The 24,869-nt window shown below is 44.9% G+C and overlaps 1 protein-coding gene across 19 annotated transcripts in view; it reads left to right on the plus strand.

The window, feature by feature from the left end:
- The first annotated feature begins 2,123 nt into the window (after positions 1–2,123).
- FIP1L1 (factor interacting with PAPOLA and CPSF1) overlaps positions 2,124–24,869 on the plus strand; it is a 100,075-nt gene continuing 77,329 nt past the window's right edge. For 5 of the 19 annotated variants that reach the window (XM_030563993.1, XM_030563995.1, XM_030563998.1 and 2 more), the window contains exons 1-5: positions 2,128–2,263; positions 3,917–3,956; positions 9,215–9,272; positions 10,606–10,709; positions 17,408–17,469. In XM_030563993.1, coding sequence (XP_030419853.1) covers positions 2,182–2,263; positions 3,917–3,956; positions 9,215–9,272; positions 10,606–10,709; positions 17,408–17,469 — 346 coding nt within the window. In that variant the 5' untranslated portion in view covers positions 2,128–2,181. Of the gene's footprint in view, positions 2,264–3,916; positions 3,957–9,214; positions 9,273–10,605; positions 10,710–17,407; positions 17,470–24,869 lie in introns of all 19 variants that reach the window. The other 14 variants (XM_030563996.1, XM_030563999.1, XM_030564005.1 and 11 more) reach the window with 8 other exon arrangements.

Below are 24,869 nucleotides of genomic sequence, written 5' to 3' on the forward strand. Positions count from 1 at the left end.
TTTGTAAGCTGGTTTGAAAGAAAAACTACCAGCCAGTGCACAAAATCAGATTAATCAGTGTAAGTCCAGAGTGACTCCATTAATGAGGAAATTTATATTGGTAGTTAGTTGTAGTCTATTTTAATTATTACTTGTGCAAATACTTAAGCATTCCGGAAATTAGAATAATCAGTATTGATTTGAAGACTCACTGTAAACTGGAAATCTTGTAAGTTCTAAAAAATAATGTAAAAGTAGTTTCATGTTCTGCACCTGGCCTTTGAGTCCTGTCAATTTTTGTGGGTTTAGTATCAGATTTTTTTAATTCAATATCTTATTTTCTAATCTGTGTGAAAGTCCAAACAAGTAAAACTGACTGACTCTACAGGGAAAACAGTGTAACTGGCATAGACTAAGGGCCCAATCCTGCAAGCACTCTTCTCAGGTGGACCATTGTATCTACATGGAGTGCCTGGTATGATCAAGGTCAAAGTACTGCCAAATATACAAAGTAAACAATTGGGGGGGGGGGGAGGGAAAAGAAATATTGTACTGACCCTTAAAAAAAGATACAAGTTCCTTAAAGTGTATATAAAATTTGTATAGGAAACCCAGGTCTGAAAACTTTCCAAATCGAACCACCTTTCTCTCTCCTCCATTTCTGATTGCATAGTAAATGAGAATTGACTTGTAGCAATGAAAATGACCTGACTTCACTGCATGGTTAAATAATTAACAAAAGTAATGTTCCATTCGCGCTTATCACACTATTTTCAAGATTTAACATTTCAAAAGGAAATTTCGTCATTCAAGACTACATCTATGCCAAGTACAAAGCTGTAAAACAAGGTTGTCTGTGCAGATGATTCAAAGAATGAGCTCCCTGCCACAAAGTGGAGCTTTTAATATTTGCATAGGCTTCTGTTCTGATTTTTAGAGGGTCGATGATGGCATGAGAGCATCTCTTTTGAGAAAAACCCACATACCTGGGCTGAAGTGGACCCAGGGTGGGCCAAATTTCTTTCCGCCTCCCTCTTCTTGCATTTTATCATTAAACTTTTCATTAGTTGGCACAGGCTGAAACCACATTAAAGATGGCCTCCATTTGCTTCATGTGAAAGGGAGGCTTCTAGTAACAAAGATGGCAGCCATTGTCTATTGTTTTTGAAAGGGACAGATGCAAGGCTGCCTTTTAAGGAAAATAGTCTCAGTCCCCCATGCTAAATGGACAGAAGAGTGCAGGAGAGCATGGCAACGTAGGGAGCAATAGCGATTCCTAAAGGGAATGGGGAGCAGAGAGGGTGTGACAGAAAAGAGATGAAGATGCTGGGCCAATGAAGGGAAAGGGAGGGGAAATATGGGAGAAGAATAGCTGAAATACAGAGACTGCAGGAGCAAGGGGAAGACTAGTGAGGGGAGGAGGGCAGGATCCTGGCTGTAGCGTGGAAGGATGCAGGATTATGCTACGTGAGTGCGTATCAAGGAACAGAATGGCAGCCCCCCCGTTAATGATAAGGGAGGCTAAGCCCTTCTCCCTGTGCCAGTAGCCTGGGAAAGGCCTCCATGAATGTGGACCTGTTCAGGGCTGGATTCACCAAGCTGCAACGAGCAGCATCCTCCAGCTGGGGAAGGGTTTACTCCCCTAGAGACATCCCCTTCCCCGTGGAGTTGGTTTAATCTTTTTATTTTGGGGTTGGGTCTCACGGAGGATTTCTGTAACCCTCGTGGTTGGCAAGTGTGTATTTCCCCCTCCGCTGGCTGCAGAGAAGCCCCCGTTTCTGTGGCACCAGTTAGCAGGCGAAGGGCCCGCTGCGATGGTTGTGGGCCTAAGGCAGCCCAGCCCCTTAGAGGGGGTTCTCTCCCCACTGTGCCCCAAGGGCCAGGCCACCTTACTCCTACCCGCACGATGCCCTGCCGGGAGAGGGGGCAGGCCCCGTTGTCCTGCCCCCGGTGGGGGCCGGCCCGGCACCCTAGTGCTCCGGGGCCCGGCCCTTTCCTGTGTATGTGTGAGTCACTGGGCAGGGGGAGGGGAAGCGCTGAGCCAGCGAGCGGCGGCTCCTCGGCGGGGGAGGGGCGGGCGCTGCACACACCGGCCTCCTCGGCTGCCGCTGGAAGCGTCCGCGGGGCTGCGCGGGGAGCCGGCGCGGCGGGTGCCTGTTGTCCGCGCTCGGCAGGGGCCGGCGAGTCCCGGGGGAGGCGGCCATGTCGACCGGTGAGGTGGAGCGGCTGGCGGCGGACCTGAGCGGGACCGGCGGCGATGAGGAGGAGGAGTGGCTCTATGGCGGTACGCACCTTCCTAGGCCCCGGCCTGGCCCGGCCGCCTCGGGCTCCCTCCCTGGCGCCGCAGGACGGGGAGAGGCCGAAAGGGGAGCGCTAGGCCCCAGCGTGCGCAGCGCCCACTCTCCCCATCGCCTCGGCCGGCTCCCTGGCCCAGGCCGGGCCCGCTGCCTCTGACCCCGCTCCCCGCGTGCCCATCTCCGCAGGAGCCGCTCCGGGGACTGCTGGTGCGGGAACCACCTGCTAATGCGGCCGCGCCGGGCATGGCGCAACCCGGGTCTCCTAATAAGCAGTGTGATGCCTCCACTGATCCCCCGCCCTGCGGCACTGGCCCTCCGCCCCATTTCTGCTGGCCCCCGCCTACTGCCTGGCCGCCTGAGGGTCTTCAGCGCTCCCCTCTTTATTCCCCCCCTCTCCCGCCACAGGCCTGGGGCACTGCTCGTTGTGTGCTCCACAAATGTGTCCCCCCTTTAAAACAAGTCCATTATTCTTCCTGGTTTGTAACTTCGCCATCACCATCCTGTCAAGGCACTTCCTATATCTAGACTCCTTTGAAATATCAAAGATTTAAAATGTGTATTTCCAAGTGTATTTTGCTATCCTGTATATTGACTGTACCATTGGCTGTAGAAGAGCTAAGAGGGAAAGGCCATTTGGACACTGGATTCATATAATGCTTCGGTCTATCTATAATCTGTACCAAATGCACTTGTTTTGGAAAGGAGGGTTAGAATATAGTGACTGATCAGAATGTGTGTGTGCTAAGAGGGAGTTCTTTGTCTGAGAGGTAGTAGTTGCTCAGGTACTTTGAGGAAATTCTGAGGTGTGATTGGTATGGGAGTACTGAATACATATTTAGGGGCCATTCTTGCAGCCTTCATTCACTTGAATAGTTCCACCAAAGCCTTATTTTCTGTCATGCCTTTCATATAAATTGTCTTAAAATTCTTTGAATTCTCAACACCAATAAACTATCTTAGGCACTCCTTATTGTAGATTAAAATTTCACATACATAACTCACATGTAAGTATAACAGTAACAGTAAATAAGTGACCTAAAAATGAAAACAAGTTTGAAATACTGTAATCTCTCCCTTTTGGTTTGAAATTTGTAGAGCTTGACTTCCTACACTGCCACTTGGAGTGAGCGTCCCAGTCTGGGTAGACAGACCCTCACTTGTGGGGCTTCAGCTGACATGCTAAAAATAACAGTGTGGACATTGTAGCGTGGACTTAGAGTTCAGGCTGTCGAACCTAAGGGGTTATGTTGGTTTGAGAGCCTGAGCTCCAGCCCAAGCCACAACATCAACACTGCTGTTTTTAGCATGCTACCTTTAACCTTTGCAAGCTTGAGTCTGTTTTCCCTGACTGGGAGGTTTGCTTCCAGCTGCAGTGTAGACATACCCATTTACCCTAACCACATGAATACAGTCTGCAAACTAAAATCCTGATACCACAAAGGGTCTGTTTGTGGAGCTTTGTTGGCTTAAGTGGAGTATTGTGTTGGCTCACACGTCTGACCACACAGATCCAACTCAGGATTGGAGGATCCACCATTTTATTTAGTGGTACAGAATTAGAGCTTGCAAGATATTCTGCTGTTTTTGACTCCATGGTTTCTAAGACATAATTCTTAAATAATGTTTTTTGCTTTTGACAGATGAAAATGAACCAGAGAGACCAGAGGAGCAAAAAGCTAGGTGGGTGTCTTGATAGTTGTGAATTTGCTAATGTAGTTGTGTAAAAAGTGTATTCAGAACAAATCATTTCACACCTGTTCCTTGCAAAGTGATAGCCACTGGTAAGTCATTGGAAGTTGGACACCTAAATTGATACCTTTGAATATCTCCTTCATATCATATGTAATCTGCCAGTCTGACTAACTCTTTAAATGGTTTAACCTAGAATTTGGCCTGTTCAGTCTTAAATATGAAAGTCCACTTTTCAGGGTTATCACTATCACAGTAGAAATGACTAACAGATTTCTTTAACATAACTATTGTTACATTGGGAGCCTACTACTGTAGAATGAGGGACACCCTTCTCCCCACGCACTTAAATGGATTATTGTGGGAGATATAAGGATATACGATGTAATTTAGTACTTGCTATGTGCATTTCAGCATAGAAGCTACAGTGAAATAAGAACATTTCCCTCTGTTTTCCAGGGGGTTGCTGCTCTCTTTTGAGGGCAGGTGACACAATAGATATTGAGCAAATAAAGGCATTCAACAATAAATATGACATTAAAAATATCAACATGGAACCATTCACTTTTGCTAGTTCTTGTTTTGTATTCATTTGACTTGATTAGTGTGTTCCTAAAGTCAGATTCTAGGGCTGAAATATATACTGAATGTTCCTGGGGATTGTCTTGTTGGGGGATGTACATATTAGATTTCAGTTAAGCCCTTTTAAATTGTGCCTGAGAAGTGGCATTGTCAAGAGTGACTGAGATTCCTGAGCAGTAAGTGTTTTCTAGGTATCCCTTGACCAGGCTACTTAGTGCGTTGATGGTAAGGACTGAAATCTTCTACTTGATATGATTTTCTGTGGTGAGCAGAGGGCAGGTGTGATATGCTCATAGTATCTTGTGTTAGTGAGGAGATATGCTGCTGGATTCTAATTTCCTCAGCAGCTGTCAGGCCCACGTAGATTGTATTGTTGCAGTTCAGGCAGGAGATGACAAAGGCAAGAATTACCAAAGCCAGGTCATTATTCACAAGGATAGGACATGACTTCTGGCCAGGGAAAGATGGTAGAATATATTACTTGCAAGGTGCTGCTGTGTGAAAGTTTAGCTTCAGCAGGGAATCCAGGAAAGCCTCCTAAACTGCACAGTGCCTACAAACTCTTCTTGGCATTTTATTCTACCTTCCAGTATAACCTAAGTCTTACAGCGGCTTAACGTCAACTAGCTTTTCTTCATCCAAAAACATATCTCAGCCAAGCATTGGGTTAACTTGGTGACAGAGATCATCCAGAGATCCCTACACGTGCAACTGTGCCCTGTCCTCTGCATCAGCAGGGTTTGGAGACAGATCCTGCCAAGATATAACTTGGGAAGGCTGCATCTTCATTTCTAGGCTGCAACTACGCTGAAGACTTTGGCCCAGCTATTTAGGTGTTGCTGTGCTCAGCGTTACAATGATCCCAGCTGTCTGGTTTTAGACTCCAAAATGCCTAAATCCCTTTTTGGGGAATAAGATTTAGGCTCCTAAGTCAGTTAGCAGTTTTCCCATCATTAGTCTAGCGCAATGCAGTTCTGCTGATGCTGATGGAAGCACTAAAGTACATTCGAGGTCTGCCATTTTTACAGTGTAATCTAGACATGCTGATTTAGTGTGGGTTTTTTTTCACTATAACTATAGATAGATGTGACAATAATTTTCTTTTATAATTTCAGCAGATAATATTGTTTAAATTGATAAAAATTGAAAAAATGCTAAAAATGCACAGTTGCAGGAAATTATGGGGTCAGACAATTATTGAATGAAAGTAGATGTTGAGATTCAAAAAGTTAAAACTTTATAAACCATTAAAACACAACTTTTCAGCATCACATGTCAAAATATACCAATAAATACCCTTAAATCAACAAATTATACCTGTTTTTACTATTAATTCATAGGGAATTTGTAAGAAGTCTATATCACTGGATGTTGACTCTGTACTCTGCCTATCTGTACATTTTGGTTATCATCTATGGAAATGTATTTCTGTTTGTGGCGGGTGGGAAATAGGGAAATCCACATGTACCAATTAAAAAAATCTAATCCTTCCAAGCCTGCTTATAGTCACCCATAGTAACTAGCTAGGAGCAGAGTTAGATGACAGTGTTAAAAAGGCCTACACCAATATATTCTATTTTTTCCACCTCTGCTAACACTGATGCCAAGATTGCACTGATGTTTAACCAATGGTGGAAGAATTGCTAACAATTTTCAGTGTCATCAAGGCCACAAAGTGGAGTAGCTGTAGCAAGTACTTTATTCTTTGCTGGAAACAGCTATTGCAAGACTGGCCCTTTTTTTTTCTTAATTCTCTGGAGCAACTGCATCAAGATGATTTTTTTTTACCGCTCCCCTCAGAGGGCAGTGGTGGGGTAGAGATGATCCCTTTGAAATTCAGTGCTTTACATCTGTTTATTATATAATGACTTTTGTATTCAACAGTGGATTCAGTTCTAATGGAGCGAAGCTTCATTATAAGAAGAGTGAAAGTCCACTAAAATGCACTCAAGCAATTTTGGACTTGCATACCCTCTTCATATGGAAGTAGAATCATTATATATGATCAATTATGATCATGTTCCACTGTATCTACTTCTTGTAAACGTTTGAATCCAGTTTTTCTATCCATGGGGTCATATCTGTGGACAGGAGTCAATGAAAATTTAAACATATTTCTTAGATTGAAACAAAAGGGATTATTTCATTATATTTTGTAATACTACTTTCATATTGGTGAGTCTTCTGATATTGATGGTGAAAATTAAACAATTCTGTTGTCTTCTGATTTTCTAGTATCTTCTGTAGATAATCTCCAGATTCATAGAATATCAGGGTTCCAAGGGACCTCAGGAGATCATCTAGTCCAACCCCCTGCTCAAAGGAGGACAAATCCCCAGACAGTTTATTTATTTTTATTTTTTTTAAAATCCTGTTCCCTAAATGGCCCCCTTCAGGATTGAATTCACAACCTTGGGTTTAGTAGGCCAGTGCTCAAACCACTGAGCTATCCCTGCCCCCATAGTATTTCATTGCTGTGCCCATGAGCCTTTCTTCTTTTGTAGGTTTTCAGACCCTTGAGGCTAGATTCACAAAAGGGTTTAGGTACCAAAGTCCAAAGTTTGTGTGCCATTGGCATTCACTAAACTGCTGCTCAGCTGCTGCCTAATCACCTTTGAAGGGTAGTATTTAAGGCCCCATCCTCTCATCATTTTGTACTGGTTAGCTTAGACAGCTCTCCACCAAGCTTACTGGCTTCTGTGAATCCCTCTTTTGTGGCACCTAACTCTCCCTATGCATTGTGTGAGCAGCCAGCTCGGGCTTGTGAATCCCACTAGGTGGCAGGGGGCTTAAGTCCCCCTTGGGAATCTAGCCTTCAGTGTAGTTGTTTGATTTCCTAATCTTGCTGCCACCATCTCCATTTCTACAACTTTTGTCAAAATTGATATAATGCTAATTTGCTTAGTTAGGTGTGCTGTAAAAGTGCTTTGTCACATTTGAGTACAACTGGTGATGAAAAGAAATACTGAAAAAACACGGAGTCATGAGAAAGTTAATAATGTAAACCTCTACCCCGATATAATGCGACCCGATATAACACAAACTCTGATATAACGCAGTAAAGCAGTGCTCGGGGGAGGGGAGGGGGGGGTGCGGCGCACTCCGGTGGATAAAAGCAAGTTCGATATAACATGGTTTCACCTATAATACGGTAAGTTTTTTTGGCTCCCAAGGACAGCGTTGTAATCGAGGTAGAGGTATATGTGCATTCTCTGAGTGTCGCTGTACTTGAGCATGTGTAACGAAAAATATTTTCAGGTTTATTGAACCAGCCTCTGTGGCAAATAAACTTTAAATTGTATTTGCCATAGTGATAACATGTGCTGGACTAGTTCTCTGATGTATTGGTTAATTTTTAAGGCTTTGTAGTGATCTCATAATTAAAGTCGCACTGGAAAATCTGTTTTCTTTTTCGAATATTGACTATGTGGCAGGTAAAATGATCAGTTGTTAAATGAGTTGGTTCCTGCCGTTTTTAGTCAATAGTACCACACCTGGCCATAGTACAAATGGTCCTGATTAACAATAATTGGCATCACTATTGGCAGTGTATTGAATGGATACCAAACTACCTTCTAACACCTAAATTGGCCTATTTCAGGTTGGGACAGAGTGGGGAAGGTTGTACTACTACTAATGCTTTAGTCTCCATTCTTGTAATTCCAGCATAATTAAAAAACATGAAATTAAATGATTGTTTTTTAATTTAACAATAGCCAGTGTGTCATCCTAGTAAACAGTGATGTGAAACACCTAGGTTTGAATCCCAGAACCAGCCCTGGTAACAAGCCAGTGCAACTCTGATTGAAGCATTGGGAGTGTTGCCAATTTAAGTTAGTACTGAATTTGTTTTCTGTCTGATTGCCCATCCAGAAAGAAGCTGGGACTACAGATCCCATCTAGCAGCCTGAGGAAATAATTTTAAGTACCAATAGTCTCCTTTTCAGTTAAGGAGCATTTTTCATTATGGCTCTTATATGTTGTTTTGTTTGTTAAGCAATGTAAACAAGGATATCAGCACAGTGTTAGAATTAAGTTTAGTAGTCAGTTTTTGCTTCTGAGAAGCAACAAAACACTGGCTATTGAGTTAACTTGTTTTTATAAATTTCAGAGTGCAACAATGACTTAAAAAACAGTATTTTCAAAACTGGTGGATGTTACAAATCAGGTTACAACAAATTTAAAGGCTAAACAAATGTTGTATCTAAGATATCGTATACTATTGTGCCAGATAAAAAGAGAGAAAGAAACCTTGATAGAAATTTTTTTTGAAGCATTCTTGGATGTTCAGGCACGTCTTTCATCATTTTAATGGAAGACATGTCTAAACAACCTAGTCATTGTAAAATATGAATCCTCATTTTTGCATGCTAGGGTCCGAATCCTGCTCCCAATATACCCAAAGTATACTCTATGACTTCAATAGGTGCAGGTTCCAAACATGGTGAAAAATTGAAAATACAGTACTCTGAAAATATCTAGTTTGCATAATTTGTGTCACTTGGTAGTGTAAAATTGACATTAAGTTATCTCTTAGAGTATTTTTGCTTAGCAGTCATATAAAAGACTGCTGGGACATTGGCTATACTTCAAAATACTGTAACAGTGCTTTTTCACTGTAACCTGTAGGTACATATGGTAACTAGCTTGCATTTTCTGTTTTTAAGTGCTCCACCGCCTTCTGCAAATGAAGAGGAAGCTGCTGAAAATGGTGTAGTGAAAACGGTAATTTTAAATATATATTACAGACGTATTCGTTAGTATGTTTTGCTTTCACATGGGGCAATGATAATTTCAGTGAACAAAGAACTTCGCCAAAGTAACTGACTTTACACGTTAGTTTGTAAGTTCTGTCACTGACTAATTTTCAGTTCATTTTTTATATGCAGTGCTTGCCAGAAATTTCTTAACACCCAAAACAGTATTTACTATGTGACCTTGTGCATGTCTCATAGGTTAACCTCTCACTAAGAATCACCTTTAAAATCTGTCTAACAATGACAGGTCTAACAGGGATGTTGAAGCTTATCTAATGTTTGGAAAGTGTTTTGTGATTGTCTAGTTAAAAGAACTGTGTAAATGCTAATTACTATTAGTGCTGCAAATGGTTTTTTTTGGAGCGGGGATAATTCTGATTTTGTAAATGAACAGTAGTTTTAATATTTTGGATATACGAAGACAACTGATTAGTACAATGTTTTAAATGTGTATGCATGTTAATACTCATTTCTAATACCATCTGCCCCTTTCCCCTTTTGCATCTCCAGGCAGTTAACTTATATGCTACATGGAAGAACGGTATATTAAAACATTTTAATAAAATTAGGGTTATCAAGGGAAAAGGGGAAATAGGAAGGGTATACATATAGGGTCAACAGCAGTCTAAAAAGCATGCCTTAATGTTATAAATTCTTGAGTAAGAGAAAAAAAAATCAAATAACTTATTCAAGAACTATAATTGGTATACATTGACTAAGTTATTTGATGAGTAATATTCACCAAGCTGTGGAGAAAAGGAATTGTTTATGTAAATTATTTAATGAAAATTTGTGATGTTTGCTGAATTTCATGTACCTGAACATTTTCACCAGCATTTGTACATATTAGTATTTGATTTGCTGTGAATGTGTATTTAAAGATGCAGAGAACGTGGTCTCTTATATTTTTATGTTCTTTCCGTGTTGAGCAGATGACAGTAGAGCTGAACTGTTATGGACGAGGTAGATAAACCGCAGTCTTGAGTAGCCAAAGCCAGTTTTTCTTTATTTTGCAAAATGTTACATTTCACAAATAGCATATTGACATTCAAGATACGTAAGTCTTATCACCTCTTTGCATCCAGATACCATCAACGTTAACATAGACTCAGTGGATAAGTTGGGTTTTCTTGGTAAGACCCTGTTGTGCTAAGCAGTAAATGCCAGCTGTAAGCCAAAAAATATAAATTAATGTGTTACGGTTAATTTGTTTTTCTACCAGAGTTTGCTGGAATGGATGCTTAAGTCTGTGATATTTTAGGTAAATATCTGATTGTACCTTTTGTCTGTTTTTGTTGAAGAAGGTGACAGAGGCTGAGGATGACAGTGACAGTGACAGTGATGATGATGAGGATGATGTTCATGTCACCATAGGAGATATTAAAACAGGAGCTCCACAGTATGGGTAAGTTATTTTCAATACCTGAATATTAAGTGTTTGACTCGGAGCTTGCAGCAAGTATAATGCTTGAAATAGATGACAGCTAATTTGTTCTATGTGCTTCTATGTAGCCTTTTCATCTGGTTAACCAATTAAAGTTTAATTATCAAGTTGATCTGAAAACAGAAAACTGTAAAATAAAATTTCTGCAAGGAAGAACCAGCAGATGGGTTACATTTTCACTTTCTGAAAAACCCAGAGTGGATTTGATTTAAATCAAATCGATTTAAATCACTAGTTGGGAAGACTCAATTTAATCATGGATTTCTACATAAAAGTGCATTCTTGTTTGTTACAACCTTAATACATATTCTTCACAACTCAGCGATAGATATAGGTTTCATTTTTAGAAGGTACACACTATACATTTTTAAAGTGATTTATTTTTAAAACTTTTCAGATTAGTTTTACAGCTATATCAGAAAATGAATGATTGGTTGTTTCATTTACCAAAGGTAATTAAAGCAGATATTTATGAAGTCATTGGGAGGTGAACTATTTACAATTCAACAGGCTAATCATTAATATTTGGAGGATTTTCTTGCCATGCTATATTAGGAGGAGACTATCCCCAGACAGATATTTAAATTGTTTTATTTAACTAAAACAACAATGTTATGTATTCTGGATTTTTTTCTTCCACAGCGAACATATAATATTTTAACAAAATAAGCATGTGAGTTTTTTAATTTAGTTGAACAGTCGTGTTTTTTAAAATCAGGTTTGTTTTTGTTAAAATTGTTTTTAACTAAAATAGTTAAATGAAATATTAAAACAAAAATTAAGTCAATTATATCAGCCAGGTAAACATGAGAAACTTAAAATATTGGCTTCTGCAGCTCACTCAGTGGTCTTCACCTTCATTTTCCTGTTTGTTCATAATCTGGAAAAGAAAAACAAGCTTTCCTGCTTTTTCAGGTCCCAAACGATTTCTCAGTTTGGAATGAATTAGTCCAAAGGAAGAAAATATTCTTTTTTCACCAGCAGAAGAAGCTACTGCTCTTAAAAGTGAGATTATCACTTCAGCAATCTCTGAATCCAAGTGATTAAATGACTTCTACCAGTTCACTGGTGTGACTTTCTTTAAAACATCAGCAAACGTATATTTCTTGAATGGTTCACTCTTAGCTCTGAAGTTTATTATAGTTGGTATTATGGAGGGATGATTGCTGGATGTCCTTGTCATAGCCAACTCCTCTTCTTCAGCAGTTAAGGTTTGGCCCTGATACTGAGTATTAAGAATATTTGCAAGAAAATGAGCTGGTGGTAGTGCTTGTCCCATTCATTTTCTTAATGCTTGTGATTTAACTCTGTCATTGCATATTTCTCTTTTTAAGATCTCACTCAGTTCCTTCCAGATTTCAACAGCGTCAGCAATAAAACAGCTATTTCCCTGCATTTTGTTCAAGGCTACAGAAATAGGCTTCAGGGTACTCAGAATGTATTCAATACTTCTCTTAAGCCCAATGTTGAGAACTTTGGCTGTGACAGTGCCATCTATTTTTTTTCACTATTTTGTTTACAAACTGTTATCAGTTTAGGCCAGTTCTTGATATGGTCCTCAAAACAGTCCACTGCTGAGTTTCATCACATGTATTATGGGAGAGTTAGCTTGGTTCCTCCCACTTTTTTCAGAGCAGCTGCTGCAAAGTGGTTGTTACGGAAGTATTTTGCAATTTCAACAACATTAGCCTTTATTTCTGGAACAGTGAAGTTTTGGCTAGGAGGTGCGTCAAATGACAACTGTAACCATATGTTGTTAGCTTGGGACTCTCTTCTAAATAATTTCTTCTCATCTTAGATACATTTGCAGCATTGTCTATGACCAAAGCAGCATACTAGACATTTGAATTTTTTTTCATAGTTTGTTATCGCTTTTACTGCTACTTCTTGTAAGTATTCTGCTGTGTGTGCATTTCCTGATGTATCAGTTGTTTTCCTTACAGAAACAACTATTCCTTTCTTCTGTTGTCACACAAGCACATACAACAGGATCATTGTGGACATTGCTCCACCCATCGAGACTCAGGTTAACAATTTTACCCTCTGCGCATTTTGCACGCTGCTCAATTTCTTTTTCATATACTTTATCCAGCAATTTGCCTGTGACATCTGCTCTGTTGGGTGGACTGTATCCTAGTCTTAATGCCTGAACCATGTTAATGAAGTGTGGATTCTCAATCATATGGAAAGGAGAGTTTGTTGCATAAATTTTTTCATCAGTTACCTCTGAGTAATCTGCTCATCCTTATCACAAACTTATCTATGATTGTTTCCGGATGATGGGGATTTTTTTTTTCTTTTTGCTACAGGTTATATGCAGTGGCTGTGTGACATACATGATGTGACAGAAACACTGTCATTGGCAGATAACTCTGAACTATAGAAAATGATGGTGATCTTGAAGGTGGATAGTTTTGAGAATCCTCTATGTTGAAGATGGATTCTCCTAAACAAAATAAGTCAATGCAGTTATTTAATTATTATTATCATAGTGCTCATTTAGTATTACTCATTGCATTCACTGACACTCAGTACTACTTTAAAGGTGAAATTGTTAAAGGAAGATCTGCCTATTTCAGCTATTTATTTTTTATCACAACTGCATCTAAAATGATGTTACTCTATGGTACCTATTATATTTTTTGCTCAAACATGAGAATTCAAGAATAATCCAGAAGGAAGACAGGCAGTCCTTAAGAAAGAAGTATGAAATAAAAAAGTTTACCAACCTTAATATCCTGCATATTCAGACATGTTCCTTTCATCATCTTCAACGCCGCTTCCTCCTGAAAAGGAACACTTCTCATGATGACTTTTTCATTCGGGCAGCCAGGCCTTGCATTTATTTGTTGCACTGTTTGCGTTTTGCACGCATGCCTGTCTTACCTACAAGTAGAGGAACTTAATTAAAATATTCCAAACAGGGTCTCTTTTATGTCCTGCTGCCATTATAGGTTTTCCCTAGTGAGAGAATGGTATGTATGGTAGCTCTCAAATCAATGAAGGCTACATATTCTGGAATATGATGCGCAAGGAGTTTTGCTTTTGTTTCTACCGCCTGTCCCTCCCTTCTCACATTTATCTCCAGACTTCTTCTCCTCGTCCAGATCTATTCCACCTCCAACAATCTTCTATTCATTGAACTTTTTGAAACTTTGCACTTTTAGAGACAGGTAAGGGATTGACTCTGTGTACACAAATTTGCAGAGGGACAATAGGGTTGAGGTCTCTTATTTCTCACCTCTATTTATTTATTTTAAACCATTTTTGGTATTAACAAGCATGTTATCGCTGGAGACACACATCCACAGTTTGAGAACTGCAAAAATAAGCATCTCTGATGGTATCCTCTAGACCAGGGGTGGACAAACTACAGCCCGGAAGCCGCATCTGGCCGTTCAGACATTTTTAATCTGGCCCTTGAGCTCCAGCTGGGGAGCAGGGTCCGGGTCTTGCCTTGCTCCACGCCTGCCAGGGCTCCGCGCTTCTCCTGAAAGCAGTGGCGTGTCCCCCCTCCATGCTATGTGTAGAGGCAGCCGGGAGGCTCCACACATTGCCCCTGCAACTCCCATTGGCTAGCAGCCATGGCCAATGGGAGCTGCAGAGACAGCACCTGCAGATGGGGCAGTGTGTAGCCACCTGGCTGTGCCTCTGCATAGGAGCTGGAGAGAGGACATGCCACTGCTTCCAGGAGCTGCTTAAGGTAAGTGCTGCCTGGAGCTTACACTCCTGACCTCCTCTTGTGTCCCAACTCCCTGCCCCAGCTCTGATCCCCCTTCTGCCCTCCGAACCCCTCCGTCCAAGTCCCGAGCACCCTCCTGCACCCCAAACCTCTCATCCCCAGCCATAACCCGCCCTCCCTCCCGCACCCCAACCCCCAATTTTGTGACTGTTTATGGCCCACTATACAATTTCCATAGCCAGATGTGGCCCTTGGGCCAAAGAGTTTGCCCACCCCTGTTCTAGACCGAGCACTGAGTCTCATTGGGTAGATAGAAAGATTAGCCTAAATAATCTATACAGAAGCCCCTGGAACCCCATAAAATTGGGTCCCTAATCCATGAACTATTGGAACTCATTTACAAAACTTTTTTAAACATTACATGAATATGTTGTCTCCTACTATAGAATTAGAATTGATCATCATGGAATAGGGATTAGATATCTTTGAGCTCTAATGTATCTTAATTAAAACCCTTAAAAGCATTTGATTAAAAAACACCGTTTTTTGTTTTTTTTTTATCATTGATTTTTATCCACCCTGGAAAAAGTTGCATTGCAGAAACATATGAAGGCTGAGACTTTCAGTTTTAATTAAGTGGCAATATAACCGAATTAGAATTTTAGGTTAATAATGATATATTGACTTTTCCTTTGCAAACTGGAAAGTATTATGCACAAAGAGAACATTAAATATGTTCTCAGTCCAGTTTCTTGTGGACAAGGTGCATATTAAAACACCATCATAGCTGGCATTTTTATGATGTTCATAGAGGATTTAGTGGACTTCAGGATTGAACTGGCAGTCCTTAGAGACGGTCCTTCAAAGTTAGGGCTCAGGCACATGTTTGGGCTGTGTAGGAGAATTTGCATTATCACTGTCCTGTATTTTTTTACCTGTGAATAGAAGACTTCATTTTCATTTTCTGCTACCCCAGCAACTTTAGAGAGCACTAAGTTCACTTCAAATTATGGAATACAATTTTCCAAGTGAATTATGTATTTACAAGGATTCTGAAGGAAAAGCACCATTAAAGAATGGAAAGTCTGCTTTAGGGTTGCTGTTCATGTGTAGAATAAAATTCTGTTAATCTAATGCCTATGATAATACTGAGCCAAATTCTGCTTGTGTTTCTCACATGTGTAGTCCAGTTGACTATTTACATGAATAGAACTAGTACAGTTTAATGCTGAATGTGCTGCAGTAGTACATTTTCTAGGCATAATTCACTGGGTTATGTACACAGTCTTAACTTTAGAATTATGTTGTATATTCTTCAGTTTTGCAAAGTGTTCAATATTCCAGAGCTTTAAGTATTTCGTATCTGAAAATAACAAAATTTGCGAAACTGGGCAATATTAAAAAATGCCAACTCTGTCATCAATATTTGTGATTGTCATTTCAACAGCATACTGCATGTTCTGGAACTGGTCACCTTTGGATAAGGAGAACCTGGGGTGATGGGAGAGATAGGAAGGTTAAGATTACATTTTTAATGGGCAGAGTGCCCCTTTTACCCCGAGTACATAGGTTTATTAGCATATTATACTAAAGCTTATTAAACTGAGTACAAGGAATTTTAAATAAAAGCCCTTCCAGAACAAGGTTATACAATGAATTTGTCACCCACTCCTGCTTTTATGCATGGGAAAAGGATTTTAAAATTAATTCAGTTTTAGTTTATTTAAACTTTAGTACAGAAAATTATTTTACAAGTTTAAATTGTCTCTATGTATAATATTTAGTTTTGGCCATTGATACGAGAACTATAACATTTTCTCAACAAAGTCATATACTGATGTAGCATTGTCATACCAGAAGAAAAGTGCTATTTGTCAGTCTTGCATTATTGCAATGGAAATTACTTTTATTTAGGAAGAGAATTGGAATGAGAAAGATGTTACAGGGTAGTTAAACAGGAAATTGTACACTTCCCTTTACTTACCAAGATTATCTGGAAGATTGTCTGCACCTTGAGGTCTTTAAACCATGATTTGAGGAGTTCAATGGCTCAGACACAGGTTTAATACAGGAGTGGGTGGGTGAGATTCGGTAATCTGCATTGTGCAGGAGATCAGACTAGATCATAATGGTTCCTTCTGACCTTAAAGTCTATGATTCTAATAAAAGTGCTATCATCACTATCATTAGGGGCAAATACTAGCTGTGGGGATGAGCCACTTGCACACCTTATGGGGCAGAATTTGTTCCTTTGGTGTCCTAAGTTACACCACCAGTACTGGGCCTTGAAAGCACTCTATTACTAGAGCAGTGTAGTGTCTAGTTTATAGTTAATGCGTATTTATATATGCACTGGAAGCTCAAGATATATTGGTATCTGTGAAGCAAGTTCTATTGGCCTAATTTTTGTTCTTTGTTTTTGTAACATATTGTTAGTGTAAAAGTATGAGATATTTGTTTAATTTACTGAGGATTATTTGAGATGGGACAAAATAGCATTTTCAGCAAAAGACACAAGAGTATGTACTTATTGAAACTACAGTAACCTTTCAGTCAGTTTCGATAAATGCTTATTCTTCCTGCTTCAGTACAGATTAAATGATAATACTGAAACAACAGAGAATCTTAACAGTATTCTCCAGTCCTAGTCCCCTGGCATCCTCTGTATCCCGAAATGAGCCTTTTTTCTTTTTTTGGTCCTGTCCATTCTTGAGGCTCTGTCATGGTCACTATGTTTTCAGCACCCAAAGTGTGATTGAGACTTTGGTGCCATTTATTAATTGGAGAAAAGTGCTATTGAGTGTTGGAGCGATGCATTCTCTTGCCCTAAACTGATCTCTCTACTTCTGTGTTGTTTGTTTGGAGAGCTTGAGATTCAGAATGACAATCAAGTCTAGGTCCTCTTCTTGTTTCTGGATATAGCTAACCATTTTTATGAGTATTCTCTATCTAATTCAGTTTTGTTAATTTGTTGAAGATATGGAACAGCTCCTGTGAATCTCAACATCAAGACAGGAGGTCGAGTTTATGGATCATCTGGTAAAAAAATGTTTACACATTTATATTAATAGAAAATGTAGCAAATGTATTAGTCTGTAGTAGCAGCACAGACTCTGTTTTTAATAACAGTTTTTGCATAAAGTTTCTGCACAGTGTTAGTGAATTAGACAAATACAAAATCTTTAACATTTTAGTCCATTTGCTTTTAGTGAAGTGGCCCCCAAACTGAGGTTCTTCTTCGAGTGATTGCTCATATCCATTCCAGTTAGGTGTACGCGCCGCGCGTGCACATTCGTCGGAAAACTTTTACCCTAGCAACTCAGTGGGCCGGCAGGTCGCCCCCTAGAGTGGCGCCACCATGGCGCTCCATATATACTCCTGCCGGCCCACCCGCTCCTCAGTTCCTTCTTACCGCCCGTGTCGGTCGTTGGAACAGTGGAGCGCGGCTTAGCTGACCTCCACTTCCCTAGCTACTCGTTTTCTCGTATATAATTATGCAGTTATAACACTTTTATATTTATATTTGTATGGTTATACGTGTTTTCTTTGCTAACATGGTTAGTTTAGTTAGCGGGGTTCAGGAAGTAGCCCCTTCCATGAGCCCAGTGCCGGAGCCGTGCATGGCTCACCGGGTTTTAAAAGGGGCCCGGCTTGCCAGAAGCCGCGGCCGAAGAGAGATCTACATGACTCCTGTTTGAAGTGCCTCAGGGAATCACACTTGACAGATAAGTGCCCCATTTGCAAGGCTTTTAAGCCGAGAACAAAAGGTGCGGGACTTTCACTTACCCCTCCACCTTGGGCGCCGAGCGATGTTCAAGCGGCGGGCAGAAGCGCCTCCTCGGCACCGGACCCCGCCGGTACCACCAAGGCCTTTCGGCACCGACCGTCGCCGGCACCGATGTCGACTCGGCACCGCTCCCTTCTTCCGAGGTCGAGAGAGTCTACGATTCCTGCTGGTGCCTGGCGGCTCCCCGGCACGCGCCGTGGTTGAGCCCCCTGCTCCCGCTGCTTCCGTGCCACCTGCATCGCAGCCAGAGAGCTCGCCTAAGTTGCGTTATCCGGCACCGTCACCTGCAGAGGCACCGATGACTTCGGCTCCGTCGATTCCAGTCCCCCAGGACCATGGAATCCGGTGCCTGGCAGCTCCCCGGCTCGCGCCGTGGTAGAGCTTACTGCTCCTGCTGCTTCTGTGCCAGCTGCACCACAGCTAGACAGCTCGTCTAAGATGGCTCGCCCGGCACCGACGACGTCGGCACCGTCGATCCCGGTCCCACGAGGGCCGTAGAATCCGGTGCCTGACGGCTCCCCGGCACGCGCCGTGGTTGAGCGTATTGCTCCTGCTGCTTCCGTGCCAGCGGCACCGCAGCCAGAGAGCTCGTTTAAGTCGGATCGCCCGGTGCCGACACCTGCTACGGCACCGATGACGTCGTCACCGTTGATCCCGGTCCCACAAGGGCCGTAGAATCCGGTGCCTGACGGCTCCCCGGCACGCGCCGTGGTTGAGCGTATTGCTCCTGCTGCTTCCGTGCCAGCGGCACCGCAGCCAGAGGGCTCGTCTACGTCGGATCGCCCGGCACCGACACCTGCTGCGGCACCGATGTCGTCGGCACCGTCGATCCCGGTCCCACAAGGGCCGTAGAATCCGGTGCCTGACAGCTCCCCGGCACGCGCCGTGGTTGAGCGTATTGCTCCTGCTGCTCCGTGCCAGCGGCACCGCAGCCAGAGGCCTCGTCTACGTCGGATCACCCGGCACCGACACCTGCTGCGGCACCGATGGCGTCGGCACCGTCGATCCCGGTCCCACAAGGGCCGTAGAATCCGGTGCCTGACGGCTCCCCGGCACGCGCCGTGGTTGAGCGTATTGCTCCTGCTGCTTCCGTGCCAACGGCACCGCAGCCAGAGAGCTCGTCTACGTCGGATCGCCCGGCACCGACACCTGCTGCGGCACCGATGACGTCGGCACCGTCGATCCCGGTCCCACAAGGGCCGTAGTATCCGGTGCCTGACGGCTCCCCGGCACGCGCCGTGGTCGAGCTAATGCTCCGGCTGCTTCCGTGCCAACGGCACCGCGGCCAGAGGGCTGGTCTAAGTCGGATCGCCCGGCACCGACACCTGCTGCGGCACCGATGACGTCGGCACCGTCGATCCCGGTCCCGCAAGGGCCGTAGAATCCGGTGCCTGACGGCTCCCCGGCACGCGCCGTGGTTGAGCTCCTGCTCCGGCTGCTTCCATGCCAACCGAAGCCTCTGAGGCACCGACAACATCGGCACCGTCGATTCCAGTCCCACAAGGGCTATCGAATCCGGTGCCCGACGGCTCCCCGGCACGCGCCGTGGTTGAGCGTATTACTCCCGCTGCTTCAGTGCTGACGGCACCGCAGCCAGACAGCTTATCTAGCTCGGTTCGCCCGGCACCGGCACCTACCGAAGCTCTGATGACCTCGGTACCGTGGATCCCGGCCCCACGAGGGCCGTCGAATCCGGTGCCTGACAGCTCCCCAGTACGCTCTGTGGTTGAGCCTGCTGTTCCCTGCACGCCGGAGATGTTACCAACGGCGAGGGCTCTCAGTGCCATGACAGAGTCAGTGCTGCCTGACCCGGGCACCGCCGGTACGGGTAATACAGTCTCTTCAAGGGACTGTCCCCTGTCAGTACAGCAGAGCGGCACCGTTCATGATCACGGTCCCGCAGACACTCCAAGTCCTGTCGGCACGCCGGACACCACTGGCAGTCCCGGTGCTGTTTTCCTCGGTACTGGTCACACTCGCTGCACCGGTCGGTATCCCATTCGCCGACCCGCTATCGGCACCGTTCCGACATCTGGCACCGGGGCAGGTACCTTGACTCCTGTAGCTCTTCTCCGAGCCTCGAGATCTCGGTCGACCTCCCGACACCGTTCTGGTTGCGGGTCTGGATCTCGTTCCAGGTACCGATACGCCTCCCGATGCCGGTCCCCGGTGCCGAGTTGGGCAAGGTCCGAGTGAGTCAGAGACTCGGCCCGTGCCTTCTTTCGTACCTCCATGGCCGTCCGGACACGCATCCGTGTCATCTCATATGCGCAGATTTTATGCTCAGGACCACGATCCTGATATGATGGCCAGCGGGCGCCAGCCCCGAAGCAGAAAGAGCCTTGGCGAATGCAAGGTGTACTCTGCAGGGGCCCTGCACCTCTGGGTAGCAAAGCAACAAGCCTTGCTTAGCTGCGATAATTATAGCACCTGGGTGGAGGAGTTTCTCCCTCGAACCTCCCACCTGGAGTTCGCTGCCGTCTTGGAGGACGGGGGAAAGAATTTACCCTTTGTTGGTAAAGGCATCTTCGCGGCAGAGACAGCCCCAGACTGCGAAGCCTACTGGACAATAGGGTCCTAATGCGTCTCAGCATGTATACGCCAGCGACCAAACGCAGGCCTTTATGGCCCCAGCCGCCATACTCTGTGCCTAGCCAGAGGCAGAACTCTGGAGAACGGCAAGGCCAAGGTGGTCGCAGACAAAAGTCAGGCCCCCTAAAAAGCCAAAGTCAAGGTCCCTCGCAATTACCACTGGGACAAAAGACGGACCTTCCAAGGTTCGCCGGAGGGCGGTGTACCAGTCGCAGGACGGGATCCTGATCCCGCTTTCTCCTGGCATGGCCCCAGTTACTTTCAGATCGCTGGGTCCTGCGCACGATGGAGCATAGGTACCACCTTTAAATTGCTCCAGCCCTGTCCCCCTTCAGCGGACGAAAGGGGCTAGGGGTTTTACTCCCGTTATGCCCTAGTCCCCCACTCGAACACAGGTCTCAGACCTCCCTGGTCCTGCATGGACTCAACCGGTTTGGGATAAGGTTGAAGTTCTGCATGGTATCCCTGGGAACCATTATTCCATCCTTGCCTCCTGGGGGCTACTATGCCGCCCTGGATAGGAAGGACGCGTACTTTCGCAATGCCATCTTCCCTCTGCACGGGAGATGCCTCCGCTTTATAGCCAGCGGTGAATACTCCCGGTTTACGGCCATAGTCGCCGCCTACCGTAGCTATGTCGGATATGCGTTTTTCCGTATTGGGACGATTCGCTTATCCGAGGAGACTCTGAGACACAAACCACTCAGCCCGTGGGCATCGTCACGGTCTTATTCACAGCTCAAGGCCTGATGATTACTATAGAGCAATCCACTCTGGTTCCCACGCAGAGGTTGGGCTTCCTAGGGGCGATCTTGGTCTCCTACCTAGCCGGAGCCTGCTTATCACAACTGCGGTTTTAGGCGATGGCAACAATCATCTGAGGTCTGAAGGCTTTCCCAACGACCTCAGCTCGTTCTTGTCTCAGTCTCCTGGGTCCATGGTTGCCTGCAAGTTTGTAGCCAAACACGCCAAGCTCCGCCTCCGTCCTCTCCAAGTCCGGCCCACCTCGGCGTACCGCTTGGACAGGGAGCCAGTGGTCATGGTAGTCACCGTTCCCTCGAACGCCTTAGTATCCCTAGAGTGGTGGCTAACTCCCTCCTTGGTGTGGACAGGGATGCGGTTTCATCCGCCCCAGCCCTCACTGCCCCTGACGGCGGTCGCATCATCTCTCTGCTCGAGTGCTCATGGTCACCTCCGAGCTTAAGGCCTTCGGTCTTCTAGGGAGCTGGCATTCCTCATTAATGCCCCAAAAATGAGAGTAGTCCGCCTGGCATGCCAGGGGTTCCAGCGGCAGCTGCGAGGCCGTTGTATCTCGGTGTTTACAGCCAACACAATGGCCAGGTGCTTCATAAGTATTCAGGGGGGACATAGTCCTTCCCCCTTTTTTGTCAGGAGGCCATCCATTTCCGGGTCTTTTGCATGGCCCACTCGATGGAGCTGGCGACGTCCTTTCTCCCAGGCGTTCGGAACGTCTTAACTCTTTGACTCAGCAGGTTTTTCCTGTCTTACGAGTGATCACTCTGCCCCATGTGAGGCGTCCCGCTTTCCGGAAGTGGAGATGGTTCCTCACACAGACCTGTTCGCTCACCGCGAGAGCAGGAAATGCCAGGTGTTCTGCTCCTTCCAAGGTCTCTCCTCGGAATCGATCTTGGACGCATTCCTGATGCCGTGGAACGGCCAACTGCATTATGCCTTCCCACTGTTCCCACTGGTTCGTTACGTCCTGCTCAAACTCCGCAGGGGCAGAGCGTGCATCATCATGATCACTCCAGAGTGGTCCAGGCAGCACTGACATACCACGTTGCTCGGCCTGTCAGCCCAGACCTCATCACTCAGGGCAATGACAGGCTTCGTCACTCGGACCTGCAGCCTCTTCGCCTCACGGTGGCTCCTGCGTACCTGAGTCGGGGTGACAGGCAGCCTTCCACCTGGTCAACGTACCGAGCCAGGTGGAAGCGTTTCCTTTACAGCTGCAGTACGCTCGATCTTGCTCCTGCTGAGGTCTCGATCCCCTCTATTTGGCCTGCCTCTGGCCTTCAGCGGCAGGATCTGGCGGTATCATCGCTGAGGATACTCTCAGCAGCCATCCCTACCTTCCAGCAGGCTAAGATGGACGTTCAGTGTCCCACGCTCTATGGGTTCGAGGTCCCTCAAGGGCTTGGAGCGCTTGCACCCTCGGGTGCGCCGCCCAGCCCCGCCCTGGGACCTCAACCTAGTCTTGGCCAGACGGGTCTCTGAGATCAGAGCTCTTACGAAGGTTCCAAAAAGACAAGGTGCAGTTATGACCGCACCCGGCTTTCCTCCCTAAAGTGTTTTGGCCTTTCATGTTACCCACAGCTCAACGCAATGGGCATAACCGTTGCACTCCTTGAACATCTGTGGAGTGCTCGCATTATATTGTGCTGACAGAATCATTGCCTAAGGCGCCCCAGCTCTGCCCCGGTAGCGGGCCAAAGGGAGGGCTTGCTTGTTTTCCTCTCAGAGGATCTCATCTTGGGTGATGGCGGACATCCCCACTTGTTATGATTTGGCTCATAGTTCCCCAAGCCACATCACCGTGCATTCTACCAGGGCTCAGGCTTCATCTGCCGCCTTGCTGGCTCGTGTTTCTACCCAAGAGACCTGTCGCGAAGCTCCATTGGTCCTCGGTCCTTACCTTTGCTTTGCAGTATGCCCTGGTTCAGCAGTCAAGAGAGGCTGTAGCCTCTGGCTCGGCAGTTTTATTCTGCCACATTTCACTCCGACCCCACCGCCTTTGTAAGGCTTGGGATTCACCTAACTGGAATGGATATGAGCAATCACTCGAAGAAGAAAAGACGGTTACTCACCTTTGTAACTGTTGTTCTTCGAGATGTGTTGCTCATATCCATTCCGCACCCGCCCTCCTTCCCCACTGTCGGAGTAGCCGGCAAGAAGGAACTGAGGAGCGGGTGGGCCGGCAGGAGTATATATGGAGCGCCATGGTGGCGCCACTCTAGGGGGCGACCTGCCGGCCCACTGAGTTGCTAGGGTAAAAGTTTTCCGACGAATGTGCACGCGCGGCGCGTACACCTAACTGGAATGGATATGAGCAACACATCTCGAAGAACAACAGTTACAAAGGTGAGTAACCGTCTTTTTGCTCCCCCCCTAGGGGAACACGGAGGAATGTTTGAAGGGGCGGGACCCGGGCCAGCTCCCATGGGGGGCGGGGAAGGAGCACCACCCCAGACTCTCTCCATTACTAGTTCTGCTCCAGCCCTGCCCACAGCCCTGGCCCCACCCTTAGCCTTGGCCCCTGGGGAGGAAGTGGAGTGAATGGGAGTAAGAGGGGGCACAACGCTGAAAAGTTTTGGGACCAATGCTGTAGAGTATTAGATCAGCTGATATGTTAAGAATTAGGGTCGTAAAAATGGTATAGTTGCATTATGTATAATTTAATCCTAACATTTAAGGTAGTACAAATAATTAAAAATAATATAAATAATATATTAATCAATTGTACAGCAGAAGTCTCTGGAGAAACTTTGCCTTTGTATTTACCATCTGTACCATAAGGCACTTAAAGGGTAACACTTGGTTCGCCTCTGTTGCTGATTTCTACTATTGCATCTCTCAGCTCTCTCGTAAAAATTCTGTTTGCATTCCAGCGGTGATGAATGAGCTACAACTACTTAGATAATATGAATTAAAAAGATGCATAACAGGTGTCATGACTTGGACCATTGTCTTCCCTTGCTGTATATCTAATTTAGATGGTATACTGCTTGGAGAAGAAAAAAAAATTTTAACTGTCTTAAAGTACCGTGTGTATCTACAAAATAATTATGGTAGATCTGCACAAATTAGTGAGTCAAATTACATGGCAGAAATTATATATATAATTTAAGATCCAATAAACAATGCTTTCATTTTGTTATAAAAATACTACTATATGTGAAGCTTTGGATGATATCTTCTTGAATGTAGAAGGGCCACGTGATGTCCTAAGTGCAGTGGAAAAGGTTTGGTGCCACGTCAAGGCGAGGGCAGGGCACAGAAAAGACATAATTGGAGACTGCTCTATAAGTGCATGCATAGA

Source organism: Gopherus evgoodei, chromosome 5, assembly GCF_007399415.2.
Source record: "Gopherus evgoodei ecotype Sinaloan lineage chromosome 5, rGopEvg1_v1.p, whole genome shotgun sequence".
Taxonomy (NCBI): Eukaryota; Metazoa; Chordata; order Testudines; family Testudinidae; genus Gopherus; species Gopherus evgoodei.